General features: G+C 46.6%; 2 protein-coding genes across 2 annotated transcripts in view; both read right to left on the bottom strand.

Moving 5' to 3' along the window:
- Positions 1 to 3,392: 3,392 nt before the first annotated feature.
- LOC140203643 (uncharacterized) lies at positions 3,393 to 16,023 on the bottom strand. Its single transcript, XM_072269691.1, has 5 exons — positions 15,983 to 16,023; positions 14,534 to 14,651; positions 10,347 to 10,823; positions 6,004 to 6,433; positions 3,393 to 3,646 (listed from the first exon to the last, which is right to left on the bottom strand). Exons 1-5 carry the CDS (start codon positions 16,021 to 16,023, stop codon positions 3,393 to 3,395), a joined length of 1,320 nt encoding a protein of 439 aa, XP_072125792.1.
- The window catches only part of LOC140204491 (tubulin polyglutamylase ttll6-like), a 59,094-nt gene continuing 48,838 nt past the window's right edge, over positions 10,752 to 21,007 (bottom strand). Inside the window, exons 8-10 of the mRNA XM_072271197.1 lie at positions 19,568 to 19,735; positions 17,029 to 17,202; positions 10,752 to 10,823 (exon numbers count right to left, since the gene is read on the bottom strand). Coding sequence (XP_072127298.1) covers positions 17,085 to 17,202; positions 19,568 to 19,735 — 286 coding nt within the window. The 3' untranslated portion in view covers positions 10,752 to 10,823; positions 17,029 to 17,084. The remainder of the gene's footprint in view (positions 10,824 to 17,028; positions 17,203 to 19,567; positions 19,736 to 21,007) is intronic.

Here is a 21,007-nt window from a genome sequence, read left to right as displayed (position 1 = left end):
AGACCCCACTTGGAGTACTGCGCTCAATTCTGGTCGCCTCACTATAGGAAGGATGTGGAAACCATAGAAAGGGTGCAGAGGAGATTTACAAGGATGTTGCCTGGATTGGAGGGCATGCCTTGTGAGAATAGATTGAGTGAATTCAGCCCTTTCTCCTTGGAGCGACGGAGGATGAGAGGTGGCTGATAGAGGTGTACAAGATAATCAGAAGCATTGATTGTGTGGATAGTCAGAGGCTTTTCCCCAGGGCTGAACTGGCTAGCACGAGAGGACATAGTTTTAAGGTGCTTGGAAGTAGGTACAGAGGAGATGTCAGGGGTAAGTTTTTCTATGCAGAGAGTGGTGAGTGCATGGAATGGGCTGCCAGCGGTGGTGGTGGAGGCGGAAACAAAACGGTCTCTTAAGAGACTCCTGGGTAGGAACATGGAGCTTAGAAAAATAGAGGGCTATGGGTAACCCTAGGTAATTTCTAAGGTAGGGACATGTTCGGTACAGCTTTGTGGGCCAAAGGGCCTGTATTGTGCTGTAAATTTTCTTTGTTTCTATGTGTCAATGTTCCCACCGCTATCTCTCCCTCTCTCAACCATACAGGTAAAATATCATCAACACGTTATCTACTGGGGAGGCAAAAGAACTGATGCAACATTACAGTGGTTTGCAAGCTTTAAATATATTTAATACGTTTTGGAAACAGATACATTTACAAAAAGTAGGAAGTTAAAGACTAAAATTTCCACACAGTAGATTAGTAAGTTATAAAATGATTTCTTCTCAAATTTAAGCGGCGTCGTATCACGTCCAAGACGGAAGAGGCTGGAGCGTAAGTGGACAGGGGCATCAGTGCACTGTAGAGGCGTTGAATCTCCTAGAAACGACTGAAGCGGTTTTTGTGCAGATCATTGCCAACGTGGACTGTTACCGCCTGCAAGATGAAAAGTGAAAGTTTACTTTGAACTTGGAACTTTGAAAAATTTTCTATCAAAGTATGTACAGTACTGTGCCAAATTCTTAGGGACAGACACACACACACACAAACATATATATAAATAGCGTGCCAAAGACTTTTGCACAGTGCTGTAGTGATTTTATGGATTACACTGTACTGCTGCAAAAAAAAAAATACAAATTTCATTACGTATGTGAGTGATGATCAACCTGATTCTGATGTGGGTCTCTATTGTGGACTGGGAGAGGGGGGATCATGGTTGGGAATAGGGGAAGGGAGAGGCAGTGAGTGGGAAGCACCAGAGAGACATCTGTAATGACCAATAAACCAATTGTTTGGAATCAAATGGCCTTGCCTGGTGTCTCAGGGCTGGGTGTGTCTGCAACCATGCCATCCAAGTGCACTGGCACTCCTCCTCTGCCACCTGTCCCACACCCCTCCTGCGGTGCTCCATCCTCGCCATTCCCAACATTCTTTGCTCCTGCCAGATTTACAAGCTCGCTCTCCGCTCCATGTTGACAAATACAGCGGTGTGTGCAAAAGTCTCAGGCACCCCAGCTAGATAGATATGTAACGCTCGGCTCGATCAACTCACGTCCGTCTAGGGGAACTGCCGTAGGCCCTACCAAACTGTGTACTCACGTTTGCGTAGACGCTACGTAATGCACCCCGATACAAGCCCACACTGTAAAATATCAGACAATACACAATGTACAGTTAAGTTACACTTTATAACTCTTTTTGGTGGTGTGGTTAGTGGACACAAAAAAAAAACAAAGGTGCCACTCAGTAAATTTGTCAGTTTTGTGCACCAAATTAAGTCGTTGGAGCTCACACCTCCCCGATCCGTCCACAAACGACCTCCGAACCTCCAACAACCTCCGAACCGTCGAATTCCGGTATCCGCCATCCCGGAACCGCCGACCGCTCCTGCACTCGTCCGTCCTCTTCACTCGCCTTGAGCAGGTACACAAATTGGGTGTGACATATATATGTGAATAGGGCTTCTTATAATGTCAGGCACTGAACCAAGATGAAAGAAATACATGAATTCCCAAGCTCCACAGAAATATAGTGATAGTTACAACATTAACAAGATTATAGCCTATCACTACACTTCAGTGTACAACTGGTACAATAAAACATATAATACTTAATTTAATAATATGACAAAGTATTACTAATTATCATAAAATATAATTATCAAGCAAGTAAGGTAACGTTGTTTGCTTAGAAGCCATAGGGTTGTTAGTGAGAAAAATTTACTTTTGTATTGGCGACCACCACAGATGTAGGCTTACTTCTACGGCTGATTCAGAGCAGACAGCAGGGCCCGCAGTGCTGAGCAGTGTTCCTAAGCAGGTATCAAAATAACAGAAACAAAGCAAATAAGTTTTTTACACTTTCAGCCACATAAACTGGAACCAAGTAATCAAGTATGAAACAAGAACGCCTGAAGAACGATTGGTAAAGCCACGAATATTGGTGAATATTAGTATCAAAAGCGGTAGGTTGGCAACTCTGCCTCGTACCGTTTCTCTCGCAGAAATGGTTGGACAGGAAGTGTACCTGTGTGTCTGGATATTCACAATATCCTCACACATCGGGTATTACATGGTTAGACCAATACAGATCCTGTTTAGTCTTTAAGTATGTAAAAAGTGAAAGAAGCTTGAATCTTTACAGAAATTATAATTGTATCTGTACGAATAGAAAATATCATATTTTGTAAGTGAGAAATGTTAACAGGGGAGGAGAGCAGCCATTTGGGAGATTTGGAAATGTATTTCGTCTCGTTCATTGCTCACTACTCTTTTTCCTATCAACACAAAGAGAAAAAGAGCCTCTTTCCAATCAACTATAGCGGCCACTGTTAAATTCCCCGCTTGTATATTTTGACATTTTTTTACAGAGGTGCCAGAGTGGCACTCCGGTGAGATCCAGCAGCACTGCACCCCTGGCTGAGGGGTAATAACTGTTCCTGACCCTGATGGTGTGGGTCCTGAGGCTCCTGTACGTCCTTCCCGATGGCTGAGGGGTAATAACTGTTCCTGAACCGGTGGTGTGGGTCCTGAGGTTCCTGTACCTTCACCCTGATGGTTGAGTGGTAATAACTGTTCCTGAACCTGGTGGCACTGAAGGCATTACGCTGACTGTGGTGCTTTACAGACACTTAGATAGGCTGACGGATGATGGAAAATGGCAGGCTATGCGGGAGGGGAGGGTTAGGTTGGTTGATTCATTGATTGAGAGAAGGCACAGAATTGACCCTTCCGGCCCTTCGAGCCTCACCGCCCAGCGATCTCCCGATTTAACACCAGCCTAATCATGGGGCAATTTACAATGACCAATTAAACTACTGACCGGTATGTCTTTGGACAGTGGGAGGAAACCGGAGCACCCAGAGGAAACCCTAGAGAAAACTTCTGGCGTTCACCTTTTTTTTTTACCTGCCATGACTGTTGAGGTCCCTTTGTCTAATCCTGGGTTTTGTGGAACAGGTAGAGCCACGGAGGTGCAAAGTTGGGGGCTCGGAGGACACGCACAGCTTCCCTCTGCTCCTGTCCTCGGTCACCCTCTCGGGATAGGCAGACGCGTTGGGAAACCTCTCGGCAACTTGATTCTGCTGGTGCTCGGGCGGGTTCCTGCAGTCGCGTTCCACGGCACTGTCCCGTAACCAGCTCCTGCAGCAGATCCTGTCTGGGGTATGAACTGAATACTTTAGCTAACGAAAAACATTCAAGATTGTTTAGTGTCATTTTCAGTACACAAGTGTCAAGGAGAACGAAATAATCGTAACTCTGGATGGGATGCAGGAGATAAATAAAGCACACCAAGCCAAACACAAGAAGATCTGCAGATGCTGGAAATCCAAGGCAACACACACAAAGTGCCAGAAAAACCCAGTAGGTCAGGCAGCATTTACGGAAACGTGTAAACAGTCGAGGCTTTAGGCTGAGGCCCTTCATCAGGACTGGAAAGGAAGGGAGAAGACGTTGAGGGTGGGGGAGGAGAGGAAGAAGTACGAGGTGGTAGGTGATAGGTGAGACCGGAAGAGGGGGTGGGGTGAAGTAAAGAGCTGGGAAGTCGATTGGTGGAGGTGATGAAGGGCTGGGGAAGGGGGAATCTGATAGGAGAGGACAGAAGGCCATGGAAGAAGGGGACGATGGTGGAGCACCAGAGGGAGGTGATGGGCAGGTAAGGAGATAAGGTGAGAGAGAGAAATGAGAATGGGGAATGGTGAAGAAGAAAACTAGAAGTTCGACAAATCGATGCTTAACTCACTACTAAGATAAACTCCATAAGATAAAGAACACAATAATAATAATAATAAAAACACAATAAATATAAATACATAAGATAGCTTATATACATGGATTGACTGTACGTGCATAAAGTGACTCTAGGCACAGGAGTGTCTCAAAATCACAATCAATCAGTATATACCATGAAATTTGTCGTTGTGCGGCAGCAGTACCTTGCAATTGAAAATAAAAGCTGTAAATTACAGTAAATATATAAAAAATTAAAAAATTAAACAATTAAACACGTCGTGCAAAAAGACAAAAAGAAAATAGTGAGTTAGTGTTCACAGGTTCGATGTCCATTCAGAAATCTGATGACGGGGGAGAGGCTGTTCCTGAATCACTCAGTGTCTGTACAGAAGGTGACTCTGACAGGAAATGATCAGGTGGTGGTGGTTGGGGTGTGGGTTAGTGTTGGGGAAAGTCACTGTTTCTGAGTCTGGTGGTCCAGGCGTGGATGCTATGCAGCCTCGTCCCCGATGGGAGAGGGACAAACAGTCCGTGAGCAGGGTGGGTGGGATCCTCCCTGACGTTACTGGCCCTTTCCCGGCCCTTGATGGTGGGTAAGCTCCTGGACCGGCTTCACTCACCCCCCGGTGGCTCGTGGGTGTGGACCCACTTCTGGGGATCCTGCGTTCTGATGTTTGATGTTCTGAGCGTTACTCGTTTGTTGTTTCTGTTGTTTGCGTGACTTTGCACGTCTGATGGTCTTGTTTCGTGGGGTGCTTTCTTTAAGTGGGTTCTCTGACATTTCTTTGTTTGTGGCTGCCTGCAAGAAGATGAACCTCGAGGCTGTGCACCGTAAGCATACTTTGACAATTACTGTACTTTGTACTTTGAACTTGGAATACATCCTTGATGGCTGGTAGTCTGGTGCTGGTGACACGTTGGGCACTTAATTGTTTCCTGAAACACTTAATTCAACAACTAATAATTCAGTTTTGCTCAGCCCACAAGGCTGTAATAAAATCTAGCACACATTCAGCAATCCCCCGATTTAATCCCAGCCCAATCACAGGACAGTTTTACAACCACCAATCAACCTACCAACTGGTAGGTCTTTGGGCTGTGGGAGGAAACCAGAGCACCTGGAGGAAACACTCGTGGTCATGGGGAGAACATACAAATTCTTTACGGGCAACGGCTGAAATTGAACTGGGGTCACCGGTACCGTAAAGTATTGCGCTAACCACTACGCTACGGTGTTGCCCCACGGAATCCTCATGCAAATCCAGCAGAGTTTGAGCAGTTTTGTAAAGAAGGAAGGGGAAGGGGAAAAATTGCAGTGTCCAGATGTGCAAAGCTGATGGAGACCAGTCCACACAGACTCAAGGCTATAATTGCTGCCAAAGGTGCATCTATTAAATAGTGACTTGAAGGGGAAAAATACTTATGTAGTCAATTGTTTTGTGTTTAATAATTGTAATTAATTTAGAGCACTTTGTAGAGATCTGTTTTCACTTGGTCACAAAAGAGGTTTTCTCTGTTGATCAGTGTCAAAACAGCCAAATTAAATCCACTATGATTCGGTGTTGTAAAACAACAAAACATGAAAACCTCCAAGGGGGACGAATGCTTTTTTGGAGGCACTGTACATACAATCGCTGACAAGCAACCAATGTGCAACAGAAGACAAACTGTGCAAATACAAAGACTAAACAAGTAATACTGAGAACACAAACTGTGGAGTCCCTGCAAGTGAGGAAACCCAGATTTCGAGTTTAGAAGGCTAAAAGGTTGTATTTCACTTACTGTAACCCCAGCAGTTGCAACAGGAATCACGCTGATCCCGAGGTGCATTTGAAATCTCCTCAGTGACATTAGCGTGCCCTGCAGCATCAGTCTGTCTGGAACAATTCACATTGCTTGCCAGGCCCACTTGGCTGCGGTTGCGTTTCAGGACCTTAGACAACTTCTTGATGGCCTTCGAGGTGGCATGCGGGTTGCCCGTTGCGCTCAGCGTCTCTCTTGCGGCCTTTTGCCCCTCTTGGGGGAATGCCTGGGCCTCGAGGCCACCTTGGCTCCTGGGCTGACTCTGGACCTCAGGGAGGAATTGCCTCGAGCTCCCATTCTGCTCTGTGCTTTCGGCTGGCAGCGTGCTGCACGCATCCGCTGGTTCGGTTTCCTCCGCAACAATTGTACTCTTCTGGTCAAGCTCCTCAAAGATCTCCGACTGGGTATTCTGAAGAAAACAGAAATATAGATGAAAGGTTTAGAACACATAATTTTGCAGGCCATTCAGCCCACGATGTTGTGCTGACCTCATAACCTATTCGTAGACCGACCATAAATCTTAGCAACAGAATTAGGCCACTTGGCCCTCCGAGTCTGCTCCATCATTCCTTCATGGCTGATTTATTGTCCATCTCAACCCCAGCCTTCTGCCTTCTCCCCGTAACCTCTGACACCCTTACTAATCAAGAGCCTCTTAACCTTCATTTTAAGTACACCTCCACAGCCGTCTGTGGCGATGAATTCCACAGATTCACCACCCTTCGGCTAAAGAAATTCCTTCTCATCTCCGTTCTAAAGGGACGTCCTTCTATTCCATCATGGCTGATTTATAACTTCAACCACATTCTCCTGCCTTCTTGCCATAACCTTTGATGCCCTGACTAATCAAGAGCCTATCAAACTCTGGTTTTAAATATCCCCAATGACTTGGCCTCCACAGCCGCCTGTGACGATGAATTCCAGATTCACCACCCTCTGGCTGAAGAAATTCTTCCCCATCTCTATTCTAAAGTGACGAACCTCATTTCTGAGGCTGCACTGTCTGGTACTCCACTCTCCCACTTTCAGAAACATCCTCTCCACGTCCGCTCTGTCTAGACATTCCAGTCTAACCTGACTGAGATATTTTAAAGAAAAGGCACGGTGTTGGATCAGTTTAATGTTCTCGGGAAATAATTGCAAGGGACCCATTAGTATCTGTTCAAAACTCGGACAGTTTCTTTCAGGATGGGCAAAGCAGTAACTGCATTTGCCACCTGGAAACATGAGGGGAAACATTTTCACTCAGAGGGTGGGGACAGCTTGGAACAAGCTGCCAGCATAAGTGGTGCATGCGAGCTCGGTTTCCACGTTTAAGAGAAGTTTGGATAGGTACACGGATGGTAGGGATATGGATGGCAATGGTCCTGGTGCAGGTCGATGGGAATAGACGGTTTAAAATGGCTCGGCATGGACTAGATGGGCTGAAGGGCCTGCTTCTCTGCCGTATTTTTCTATGACTCTCCGACGCCGCAGGAATCTTCTACCTTGTGGGAATGGAGCTTTCCCAACTGCTTTCACTCCCACCAACCCTCCCACCTGGGCATGGGGTTAAAAACCCAGAGCTACAGAAACCCCAACAGAAGCTCCATCCCTGGGAGAGGAAGGATATGCCAAGAAGATGGGCCACACCTGGAAACAGGTTGAAAGACTCCCAGGATGGAGGACTCTGGTGAGCTGCTGTCAAAGGCCTGTGCCCCAGATGGCGTTGGTGATTCTGTAAATTGGTGTTCACTCCCCACACTGCATTCTCGATCCAGCCAAGCCACTACAATCAGGGGGCCGGTTCAGGCCGAGCAGTGATGGGACCACTGAACAGACTCTCTATACACTGACTGGCCTGATCTCAAATAATAACAAGGCAGCCCACAGAGAAGTGGTCATCACCCTGACACAGTGGTGTCAAGAAAACAACCTCTCCCTCAATGTCGCAAAAACAAAGGAGCTGGTTGTGGATTACAGGAGGAATGGAGACATCAATGGATCTGGGGTTGAGAGGGTGAACAGCTTCAAGTTCCTCGGTATACACGTCACCGAGGATCTCACGTGGTCTGTACATATCAGCTGTGTGGTGAAAAAAGCACAGCAGCGCCTCTTTCACCTTAGACGGTTGAAGAAATTCGGCATGAGTCCCCAGATCCGAAGAACTTTCTACAGGGGCACAACTGAGAGCATCCTGACTGGCTGCATCAGTGCCTGGTATGGGAACTGTACCTCCCTCAATCGCAAGACTCTGCAGAGAGTGGTGTGGACAGCCCAGCACATCTGTAGTTGTGAACTTCCCATGATTCAGGACATTTTCAAGGACAGGTGTGTACAAAGGGGCTGCAGGATCATTGGGGACCCAAGTCACCCCAACCACAAACTGTTCCAGTTGCTACCATCCGGGAAATGGTACCGCAGCATTAAAGCCAGGACCAACAGGCTCCAGGACAGCTTCTTCCACCAGGCCATCAGACTGATTAATTCACGCTGACACAACTGTATTTCTGAGCTATATTGACTGTACTGTTGTATAACTTACTGGACATACTATTTATTACAAATTACTACAATTTACACCTTGCACATTCAAACTGAGATGTAACATAAAGATTTTTACTCCTTGTGTATGTGAAGGATATAAGAAATAATATTCAATTCAATCAAATTCAATTTGGCCTCTCACTGGGTCAGTGAGACGGGCTGGCAGCTGCTCTTGCCACACCTGTTCGCTCCCCTGTCGTAGTTTTTCCCGTGACCCTGTCCCGTGCACTATTTCTGTTCGTTTCCATCTTACAGACCGTTCTCAGGAACTGAACCCTGTCTTAACCCTGAGAGAGCCTGTAAACGCATGGAATCCTATAAGGGTCATAGAATGCATCCAGTCATTGGGTAGTGAATCTGTGAAATCTGTTACCACAAGACGGCTGCGGAGGACAGGTCATTGGGTATATTTAAACCGAAGGTTGGCAGGTTCTTGATTAGTCAGGGTGTCAAATGATATGGGGAGAAGGCAGGAGAACAGGGTTGAGAGAGATAGTAAATCAGCCACGATGGAATGGCAGAGCAGACTCAATGGGTCAAATGGCCTAATTCTGCTCCTATGTCTTATGGTCTTACAGAGGCCAAAAAATTCATGGTCTGCTCCAGTTTCTAGTATTTTCTAAAATTTTGTCATTTTAAAATTAATTTTATAAGCTCAGTGGTAGAGTATTTGAGTACAGATTAGCAGCCAAAGAGTCATTTAGTTCATAATAGGCCTTTCAGCACATCCAGGCCGTGCCAATTTATTAAGCTGCCGAGTCCTGTCGTCCAGCACCTGGACTGTAGCCATCCCTACCCTCCCATCTATGGACCCATCCAAACTTCTCTTCAATATTGCAATCTAACCACAATTTACCACTTCCGCTGGCAGCTCATTCCACACTCTGAGTGAAGAAGATTCCCCTCAGGTTCCCCTTGAACACTCACCTTTCACCCTTAACCTATGACCTCCAGTTCAGTGCCACCCAATCTCAGTGGGAAAAGCCTGCCTGCCTTTACACTATGGATACTTCTCATCATTTTGTATACCTCAATCAAGTCTCCCCTCCACCTCCTACGCCCCGGGGAATGAAGTCCCAAACAATTCAGCCTTTTCCTATAACTCAGGTCCTCAAGTCCCTGTAATCGTGGTTAGCATTAGGGCAAAGGGACTGATAGCTCTGTGACTATGACTTGGGCTTCCTGTTGACACAGGCCTTGGTCAATTCAAATTCTCAACTTGCCTATGTGTGATTTAGAACATAGATCATCGAACACCACAGCACAGTGCATTCCTTTTTACCCACCATGTTGTACCAACTTTTAACCTACTTTAAGATCAATCTAACCCTTCTCTCCTACTTAACCCTCTATTTTTCCATCATCATGTGCCCATCTAAGCATTTCCTGAATGCCCCTAATGTATCTGCCTTTAGCACCACCCATGACAGGGTGTTCCATGCACCCACTACTCTCTGCCTCTATCATCCCCTCTATATTTCCCTCCCATCGCCTTGAAATTATGCTTCCTGGCATTTGCCATTTCTGCCTGGGAAGAAAACTCTGGCTGTCCAATTGATCTGTCTTACACACTTCCATCAAGTCACCCCTCATCCTTCTTTGCTCCAAAGAGAAAAGCCTCAGCTGGCTAAACCTATCTTCACGAGACATGCCCTCCAGTTCAGGCAGCATCCTGGTAAATCTCCTCTGCACCTTACCTAAAGCTTCCACATCCTTCCTGTAATGAGGTGACTGGAACTGAACACAATACTCCCAAGCGTAGTCTAACTAGGGTTTTGTTAGAGTTGCAACATTACCAGTAGAGGTGGAGATTGTGACTCCTGCCCATTTTCATCTCCCGCCTCCTGCTGCGCCAGGTCTTTGGCCTCTTTCACAGCTTGGGGCTCCAGTGGGACCAGATCTTGTACCTGCTGCTGATCCCCGTCTTCGGCCTCTTGGTTATCCAGGACTTGGGCCTGCTGTTGTAACTTTTGCACATTGGCCTCCGGTTGGTTCACTGCCTCACTCACAGCATTTCCCTCTTGTGCTTCAGCAGGGATCTCCGATGGAACCTCTGTCTGCTGCTGCTTCTGGCCTGGTTCTTTCTGCTCTGCTTGGGATTGGTTCTGGAGCAGCGAGCAGTGTTCTGTGCCATCAGCCTTCTGTTCAGAAACCAGCTCTGGCTCAACATCTGCTCTGCCTGGAGACAATTCACAGCTGTGGCCCACATTCTTCTCCTCCCAGCCGCCTGCTCGCTGGCTTGGGCTGGAGACAATTCCTAGCACTTGGCTGGTCTGAAGAATACAGAAGAAAAAAAAACTTTGAAAACAGCTGGCATTTTAAAACACTCAGTAAAAAAACAATCTTGGCAGTCAGTGTCAGATGAACTTCCTGAACTTGTGACGCTCAGAATACCATTCAGTTTCGCCTCAAAGACTCAGAGAGGCGTGCAGGAGAATCCTTGACAATGGCACCAGTGACAAGAACACGATGTAGTCAAAGATTTATTTCCATGATATTATAGAATAACATGACACTAATAATGCCATTCCTGATACCGGAACATGTCAGTGAGCAGCTGGCCCAGGGAGAGGGGACCATTTAATGTGGTGAGATGTGAGAAGCCCCAGTGCTACTGCCCTTTGAGACAGGTGATAAAGGCAGATTTATTAGAGGCAATCAAATACTGGACGGTGGGTCAAGAGAAACTGCTTTCAGTGGCAGGAGGGTCAATAACTGGAGGAAAGAGATTGAGGATAATTCTCAAGTTGCCATAAATCTCTTCACTTTGGCTACTGAGATTCCAGTTCCTGGATTTCCGCTCAGGCCTCTTGTTCGGTCTGGAATCAGCCTAGGCCTGGGTCAGAGGGGCAATGAAGTAATTTCTTTTTAACATAGACAGTTGTGATTTAGAATTCACTGTAGCCTGGCCTACTGAGTTCCTCCAGCATTTTGTGTGAGTTATTTTAGATATTTCCCTGAAGGGTAAACGCCACAGGGGAGCTGGACTATAATGTGTGGTTAAAGGTGTAGCTGGGTGGTGGGGTGGAGATACATCTCTACCAAAGGAGGTGTAAGGTGGTCCTTCCCTCCACTAGTCTGCAGGTCACCCTTGGGCAAGGAATAGCACCTGCTTAGCCCTCCCGATCAGGGTCACATGAAGCCACGGAAGCAGGTGGTGGTTGGTTGTACGAACAGCCGGTGCATATCACAAGTCCTGGTTATACAACCACTGATGCCAGGCAGACAGTCTCTGAACAGTATTGATAATGGCTAGGGTCACCCGTCTTGTAAAGACACTGGCCCAGAAGAGGTTTGCCATTGCCCACAGTGCCAAAGACCATGATTGCCCACATCATACGGCATGATACATAATGATGATGGTGAAAGGAGTAAGAAAGTAAAATATCCTTTAAACAGAGAGAGAGAGAGAGAGAGAGAGAGAGAGAGCGACATCACAGAATGTTACTGTACAGGGAGAGCTGGGGGGGGTCACAGAAAGTTAGCTGTGAGTAATGTAGATAATGGCAAAGGCAAATGGAATTCAACACACAAAATACTGGAGGAACACAGCAAGTCAGTCAGCATCTACGGAAATGAATAAACAGTTGACGTTTCCGGGCCAAGACCCTACATCAGGACTGGAAAGGGAAGGGGGAAGAAGCCAGAATAAAAAAGGTGGGGAGAAGGGAAGGAGGACTCGCTGGAAGATTATGTGTGGAGCTAGGTGGGTGGGGGAGCGGGATGAAGTAAGAAGCTAGAAGACGATAGATGGAAAAGGTAAAAGGGCTGGGGAAGGAGGAATCTGATAGGAGAGGACAGTGGACCACAGGAGAAAGGGAAGGGGGAGGGGTACCAGGGGAAGTGATAGGGAGATGTGGAAAAGAGGCCAGAATGGGGAATTGGAAGCAGGAGGGAAAAATTACCGGTAGTTGGAAAAATAGAAGTTCATGCCATCAATGAAAAGCTCTACACAATCGAAGCTTGTTTCCCACAGCCAGATTTCTTTGTCCTCAAAGAATTATAATTTACAAGGTTTTGGGGCAGATTTCACTACTACAGCAGACAGGTAAGAAAAGTCCCAGTGGTACAGGGGAGACAGTAGGCTTGGGACTCTTCAGTGTTATAGCCAGACACCAGGAAGCCAAGTTATCATGCCACCAGTACACCAGGTAATGACATCTCCAGCAAGAGGGCATCTAACTGCTTACCCCTGATATTCAATAACCCAACAGTTGTTTAAGACCCAACTATCAATGTCCTGGAGGGGCCAACATTGTTCAGAGTCTCAGCAGGACAGCCCACATGAGGTACCAGAGCAGATTGGATGTTGTGAACTCAATGAAGACCTTCCCATCTTCACCCTCTTCCCTTCCTAATTCCCCTTCTCCCATGCTCCACTCTCCTCTCCCATCAGATTCCTCCTCCTTCAGCCCTTTAACTCTTCCACCTCTACCAGGGGTTCCCAACCTTTTACTTGCCATGGACCAGTCCAATTAAGCAAGGGGTCTCAGAGTGAATGTGGAGAGGATGTTTCTTATGGTAGGGAGTCTAAGACCAGAGGACAGCCTCATAATAGCGAGGTGTCCTTTTAGAGATGAATAGGAAGAAGAGAAGAAAGTTCTTTAGCCAGAGAGTGGTGAATCTGTGGCATTTATTGCCACAGTCAGCTGTGAAGGCCGAGTATTTTTGTATATTTTAGGCAGAGGTTGGTCAGGTCATGAAGGGATAAAGGGAGAAGGCAGGAGATTGGGGCTGAGAGGGAAAATGGATCAGCCATGATGAAATGCAGAGCAGACTAATGGCCTAATTCTGCTCCCATATCTTGTGGTTTTATGATATTGGGAACCCCTGACCTAAACCCTTCCAGCTTCCAACTTTATCCATCTTCCCCCATACCTGGTCTCACCTATCACCTGCCAGCTTGTACTCCTTCCCTCCACGCTCCCACCACTTCCCAGTCTTATTCTGGCTTCTTCCCAGTTCCTTTCCAGTCCTGATGAGGGGGTCTCGGTTTGAAACATCGACTCTTTATTCCTCATCAGAGTTGCTGCCTAACCTGCTGAATTCCTCCAGCACTTGGTGTGTGTGTTGTGGGTTGGAAGCAAAATATGCTTGACCCTGATGGACTGCCAAAACCTGAGAAAGACACAATCTCCACCTACTGGCTGTTTATTAATACGTAAACCAGTACAAGAAAAAAAGAATTGTAGTCAGCATAGAGCAGACATGATCACATTGCACGGCAGGGCAGGCTTCTGACAACCAAGTCCAGCTCCTGGCCTTCACGTCTGGCTGAGCTACTAAGACTGGCGGAACAGTTTCTACTGCCAGGAGAAGGCACCCAGGTGGGTTACTGATGCCTTAAAACCAGTCGCTTTGGGCTGATGCCAAACTGTCAATCTCTGCCATTCCTTTGCATTCATCAGCTGCACGGAGAGAGCTCGTCTGCTGTGTGGGCAACAACTTGCTCTCCGTGTTGTACTTCCCTGGCTTGCACATCATGTAGACAGCTAGGTCACAACATCCATGGTCCATTCCAACCAATGGAGGACCTCCAGGTCTAGCTCATTAACAGACTCCTTCAGCCGACTGGAGGACAGTCTCCATATGAAAGACCGGAAGAACTTAAGACATTGGAGCAGAGTTAGGCCTTTCAGCCTATCGAGTCTGCTCCGCTGTTTCATCATGGCTGATCCATTTCCCTCTCAAACCCATTTTTCCTTTAACCTCTGACGCCCTATCTAATTATTTGGTGATGCGTTGCCTGAGTTGCCTATTCAAACATCCAATATCAGTCCATCCTTTCTGAGATAAGGGGCCCAAAAATGCACACAAGACTCCAGGTGAGGCCTCACTACTGCCTTATAAAGCCTCAGCATTACATCCTTACACGCAGAAAGACTGGAATCCTCTCTCTCTCTCGCTCACACTGACACCAAGCTGTCTGGCCAGGGCAAACATCTGCCACCAGGTTTGGTTGCTAACTTGAAAGCCAGCTCACGTTCCCAACCTCCAAACCAAAGCCCCGCTTGGGCTGAAGGCTAAAGCAGTGAAGAGACCCATTGGCGTGACCCTCAGACGTTCCTTCAACGATATCCCTGCAGCTGAGGTCAGGAGTCCTTTAATAGAACATACAACAGTATAGTACAGGAAAAGGCCCTTCAGCCCTCAATGTTGTGCCAGACCAATTAAATTAGTAATCAAATAGCTAACTAAGCTCATCTCTCCGGCCTACACAATGTCCATATCCTCCCATCTTCCTCACATTCATGTGCCTCTCTAAATGTCTCTTAAAAATCTCTAATGTATCTATCTCAGCCACCACCGCAAGCACCCACCACTCTCTGTGTAAAAGATCCGCTCTCACATCTCTGAAATTACCCTCACTCACCTCCTCCTCTCCCTGGGACTCCCCGCTCTGGTTCTCTGCCTGCTCTGGATCTTCTCATCTCGAATTCCCGACAGGACATCGACTTCATCACTCCTCCACTGAATGCACTGCCCTCGACTCTCCTTGCACCAATCCCAACCTGACCATCAATCTGCCTCCAAAGCCAGTATGTCCTTCCTCAAGTATGGAGACCAGAACTGCATGTAGTACTCCAGGTGCAGCCTCACCAGTACCCTGTACAGTTGCAGCATAACTTCCCTGCTCTTCAATTCAGTCCCTCTGGTAATGAAGGCCAATACTGTATTCCATTTGCTTTTGTGATAGCCTGCTGCACCTGCAAACCAACCTTTTGTGATTCATGCACAAGTACTCCCAAGTCCCTCAGCACAGCAGTATGCTGGAAATTTTTACCGTTTAAATAATAATCTGCTCTTCCATTTTTCCTTCCAAAGTGGATGACCTCGCATTTACCAACATTGTACTCCATCTGCCAGTCCCTTGCCCACTCACCTAACCTATCTATACGTATCTCTCTGTATCTTCTACACAATTTACTTTTCCACTCAATTTGGTATCATCAGCAAACTTAGATACACTACACTCGATTCCCTCTTCGAGATGGTTAATATATATCGTGAACAGTTGCAGGCCCAGCACCGACCCGTATGGCACCACTGCTCACCACCGATTGCCAACCAGAGTAACACCCATGTATCCCAACTCTGCTTTCTTTCAGTTAACCAATCCTGTATCCATGCTAATACATCACCCCAACTCTTTGCATCCTTATCTTATGGATAAGTGTTTTATGCAGCACCTTATCAAACACCTTCCAGAAATCCAAGTAAATAACGTCCATCTGTTCTCCTGTATCCACTGCGCTCATTATAACCTCAAAGAGCTCCAGTAAGTTTGTCAAACAGGATCTGCCTTTGCTGAATCCATGCTGCATCTGCCTGATGGATCCATTTCTTGCCAGATGTCTTGCTATTTCTTCTTTAATGATAGCTTCAAGCATTTTCCGAACTACAGATGTTAAACTTACTGACCTGTTGTTACCTGCTTTTGCCGACATCAGTTTTTGAACAGTGGCGTGACATTCGCCGTCTTCTCATCCACCAGAACCTGCCCAGAATCCAGAGAATTTTAGTTTATTTTCTTTCCTTATTCCCTTTCTTTATTAGTTGCTTGATGGGTCTTTGTTGCTGTTTGAAATTTTCCCAGTCTTCCAGTTTCCCACTACTCTTGGAGGCTTTCTATTCACACGCTTTTAGTTTGACGCCTTCTTTAATTTCCTCAGTTATCCAAGACTGGCTCTCCCCACCCTTACTGTCCGTGCTTTTAACTGGAATATACTTTTGTTGAGCACCGGGAAAAATCTCTTTGAAAGACTTCCACTGCTCCACCATATAGCCTGTATTCCCAGACTACTTTTGCACCCTCCATTTGTATGGGAAACTGAGTCATACTGTGATCACTCTTTCAGAGAGGATCCCTAACTACAAGATCACTAATTTTACCTTTCTCATTGCACAGGACCAGATCTAAGATAACACATTCTCTTGCAGGTTAAGTAACACGCTGTTCAAGAAAGCCATCATTTATGCGTTATATGAAGTCCTCCACAAGACTGTCTCGACCAACTTGATTCACCCAATCTATGTGCAAGTTAGTCTCCCATGATAACTGCCGTTCCATTCTCACGTGCCTGAGATATTTCTGTTTACTGCCTGTGCCACTGTAATGTGATTATTTGGTGGCTGATCGACAACTCCCACCAAGGATTTTTTTCCCTTACTGTTCCTAATCTCTACCTAGATGGACTCAACGTTCTGCTCCTTAGATCTTATATCGTCTCTCACTGTCGCACTGATCTCATCCTTAGAGCGCTACTCCACCTCCCTTACCTTCCTGCCTATCATACCGTATAACCTGATATCCTTGGATATTTAATTCCCAATCTTGACCTAGCTGAGAGGTTGCTTTGAGCTGAGCTGTAAATCATCTACAAGATGTCAGCTCAGCTGAAGTCATCTACATCTCGTAGATTAAATCATTAGTCCCACCTAAGGCGACTTAGCACGTCAACCAAGAGAAACTCTTACAGGAGTGGAGGATGATGACGTCTGCAGTCCTTCTGGTGACTTTGGCTTCACCAAGATCAACAGGGTTGGATTCTCCTGCAACTGGGACTCTTCTTGCAGGTTCTCTTCAGGGAACCCCCGTTCTTTGAGGAGCATTTCCTTCTGCTCCTGACTCTGCTGAATTTCCCTGCGCAGCTGCCTGGACAGATAGCGAGATTTTCAATACCAAGCCATTGCACCAATATTAACAATGCCCTCTCCCACCCCTTCAATGTTCCAACCTCATGCGCAGTAGGGCCAGCACGCTCGGCTGTTCCAGAGGGAGCAGTACCGGGGGCAAGAATAACCGGCGAGTCTAACATTGAGGGGGGTGGGGTGCTCTTTGACATAGGAATGGGAAGTGTACCTGACCTTGCACTCAACGTCAGTAAGACCAAAGAACTGATTGCAGACCTCAAAGGGTAAGATGAGGGAACACACATCAGTCCTCACAGAGGGATCAGAAGTGGAGAGAGTGAGCAATTTCATGTTCCTGGGTGTCAACATCTCTGAGGATATCGATGCAGTTACAAAGAAGGCACAACATCGGCTATATATCATGAGGAAGCTGAGGTGATTTAGTATGTCTGCAAACACACTTGCAAATCTCTACAGATGTACCATGGAGAGCATTCTAATCGGCTGCATCACCATCTGGTATGGTGGGGGGGTGGGCACTGCACAGGACCGAAAGGAGCTACAGAAAGTTGTGAACTCAGTCAGCTCCATCATGAGCACTAACCTCCCCAGCATCCAGGGCATCTTTAAGGAGCGATGCCTCAAAAAGACGGCCTCCACCATCAAGGACCCCCATCGCCCAGGGCATGCCCTCTTCTCATTGCAACCATCAGGGAGAAGGTACAGGAGCCTGAAGGCACAAACTCAACAACTCAGGAACAGCTCCTTCCCCTCAGCCATCAGGTTTCTGAATGGACAATGAAACCATGAACACGAGCTGACTACTTTTCTCCCCCTCTTTTTGCACTACTTCATTAATTTAACTATTATATATATACACAGTTTTGATTATTATGTATCACATTGTACTGCTACCACGTAACAACAAGTTTCACGACGTACTCCAGTGATATGAACCAAATTCTGATTCTGTTCCGTATCACCAGTGATGAATCACCACACTTGATCAGAATCAGGTTTCACATCATTGAGATATATTGGGAAAGTTGTTGCAAAACTTGCGACATAAAAACACTGTAAGTTGCAATAGGAAACATACTAAAAATTAAACTAAATGAGTAGTGCAAAAAGACTGCACGAAACAGTGAGGTGGTGTTCCTGGGCTCAATGTCCATTCTGAAATCCGGTGGCACAGGGGAAGAAGCTGTTCCTGAATCATTGACTGTGGGTCTTCAGGCTCCTGTACCTCCTCCCTGATGGTAGCAATGAGAAGAGTGCATGTCCTGGGTGGTGGGGGTCCTTAATGATGGTAAGAATATATAGCTGTGGAGGGACAGAACATAGAACCTGACAGCACAGTACAGGCCCTTCACCCACGATGTGGTGCTAATCTTTAACCTACTTTAAGGTCAATTTAACCTTTCCCTTCCACAGAGCCCTCCATTCTTCTATCATCCATGTGCCTATCTAACAGTGTCTTTAATGTCCCTAATGTATCTGCCTCTACCACCACCCCTGGCAGGGTGTTCCATGCACTCACTACTCTCTGTGTAAAGAATTTACCTCTGACATCCCCCCTATACTTTCCTCCAGTTACCTTAAAATGATGCCCCGCTTCCCCATTAGCCACTTCCAACCTGGGAAAAAGTCTCTGACTGCCCATTTGATCTATGCCCTTTTCATCACCTTCATCAAGTCACCTCTCACCCTCCTTTGCTCCAAAAAGAAAAGCCCTAACTCGTTCACCCATTCCCATAAAGACATGCTCTCTGATCTGGGGAGCATCCTGGTAAACCTCCTCTGCACCTTTCCAATCATGAGGCAACCAGAACGCGACACAATTGTGTTGTGGGTAGTGGGGAAGTGATGTGGGATTAGAAAGAGGGTAAAAGGATTGGGGAGGGATTATAGAGGGGTAGTAGAGAATGTGGTTAAGACCATAAGATGCAGATCAGAATTAGGCCATTTGGCCCATCAAGTCTGCTCTGCCATTTCATCATGGCTGATCCATTTTCCCTCTCAGCCACAATCTCCTACCTTCTCCCCTTTTCGCTTCATGCCCTGACCAATCAAGAATCTATCAGCATCTGTTTTAAATATACCCAATGACTTGGCCTCCACAGCCACCTGTGGAGCAAATTCCACGGATTCACCACTTTCCGGCTAAAGAAATTCCTCCTCTCCTCCTTTCTAAGAGGACACTCCTCCGCCTCTGTTCTGAGGCTGTGTTCCCTGGTCCAAGACTCTCCCTCCATAGGAAGCATCTCCCACATCCACTCTTTCGAGGCCTTTCACCGTTTGACAGGTGATGGCACACTGGGTGGCTGTGGGTCACTGGAGAGGGAGGGAGGGAGGGGGCAGGACTGGGAGGGGCAGTATAAACCTGCCTGACATATTCTTCCCGAGACTTGGAGTCAACTGTTCCCAAGAACTTCTCGTATTTCTCTGAAGTGGAGCTCGGGTAGATCCTTTTGAAGTTCCCCATTTTTCGTCTTCGTACTTCTCCACCTGTTCCACCCAGGTAGCCTGGTTGTTTCGTGTCTCGTCAGCTCTAATATGAAAGCAAAGAGGAGGTGTCAGTTATTCCTTTTGAAAATCGATCTCTTGCCATAAGACCAGAAAACACAGGAGCAAAATGAGGCCATTCAGCCCATCAAGCCTGCTCCAGAATTCCATCACGGCTGAGATATTTTCTTTCTCCAGCCTTCTCTCCATAACCTTTGACCCCCCCTTACTAAACAAGAACCTATCAACCTCCACTTACTCAATGACGTGGCCTCCACAGCCATATTTTGCAATTATTTCCACAGATTCGCCACCCCCGACTGTAGAAATCCTTCTTTGTCTCTGTTCGAAAGGGACATTCTTGTATTCTCAGGCTGTGTCCTCTGGTTTTAGATTCCCGTACAGAAAAAGCGGCCTTTCTACATCCACTCTGCCTAGGCATTTCAATATTTGATAGATTTCAATGTGATCCTCCCACATTTTTCTAAACTCCAGCAAGTACAGGCCCAGGGCTATCAAACGCTCCTCAAAACTTAACCCTTTCATTCCCAGGATCATTCTTTTGAACCTTCTCTGGACTTTCTCCAATGCCAGCCCATCTTTTTTTTGATGTTAAAGGGCTGAACTGGTTAGCACGAGAAGGCACAGTTTTAAGGTGCTTGGAAGTAGATACAGAGGAGATGTTGGGGTAAGTTTTTTCACACAGAGAGTGGTGAATGCGTGGAATGGGCTGCCGGCAACGGTGGTGGAGGCGGATATGATAGGGTCTTTTAAAAGACTCCTGGATAGGTACATGGAGCTCAGAAAAATGGAGGGCTATGGGTAACCCGAGGTTCGGCACAGCTCTGTGAGCCAAAGGGCCTGTATTGAGCTGTACGTTTCTATGTTTCTATCATTATGTGCTGGGTCATATGACATCATCATTATGTGCCGTGCTGTATGACATGGGCGATCTTGGTCCCATGGCCATGATTGGGCCATGGCCCCATGGGAAGCAGGGATTTAGATTCTTAGACCACTGGGATCTGTTTTGGGGCAAAGATGAATTGTACAAAAGGGACGGGTTGCACCTTAACAGGCGGGGGACCAGCATTCTGGCAGGCAAGTTTACAACTGCTACACTGGTGTGTTTAAACTAAATAGTGGGGGGGGAAGAGAGGAAATATAAGGATGGAGTTAAAGGGAAAGAGAGAATAAGGAAAGTTAAGAAAGACAACAGAATTAACAGGGCAGAAAGCTCAGGAAGGGATCGGAGAATATGGCCAAGTGCAATAGGAATTGATGTGAAAGGTGAGGGGAGTACTCTAATGGATTAAAA

This window comes from Mobula birostris, chromosome 10, assembly GCF_030028105.1.
Source record: "Mobula birostris isolate sMobBir1 chromosome 10, sMobBir1.hap1, whole genome shotgun sequence".
Lineage (NCBI taxonomy): Eukaryota > Metazoa > Chordata > Chondrichthyes > Myliobatiformes > Myliobatidae > Mobula > Mobula birostris.
This window is presented reverse-complemented; position numbering and strand designations above follow the sequence as displayed.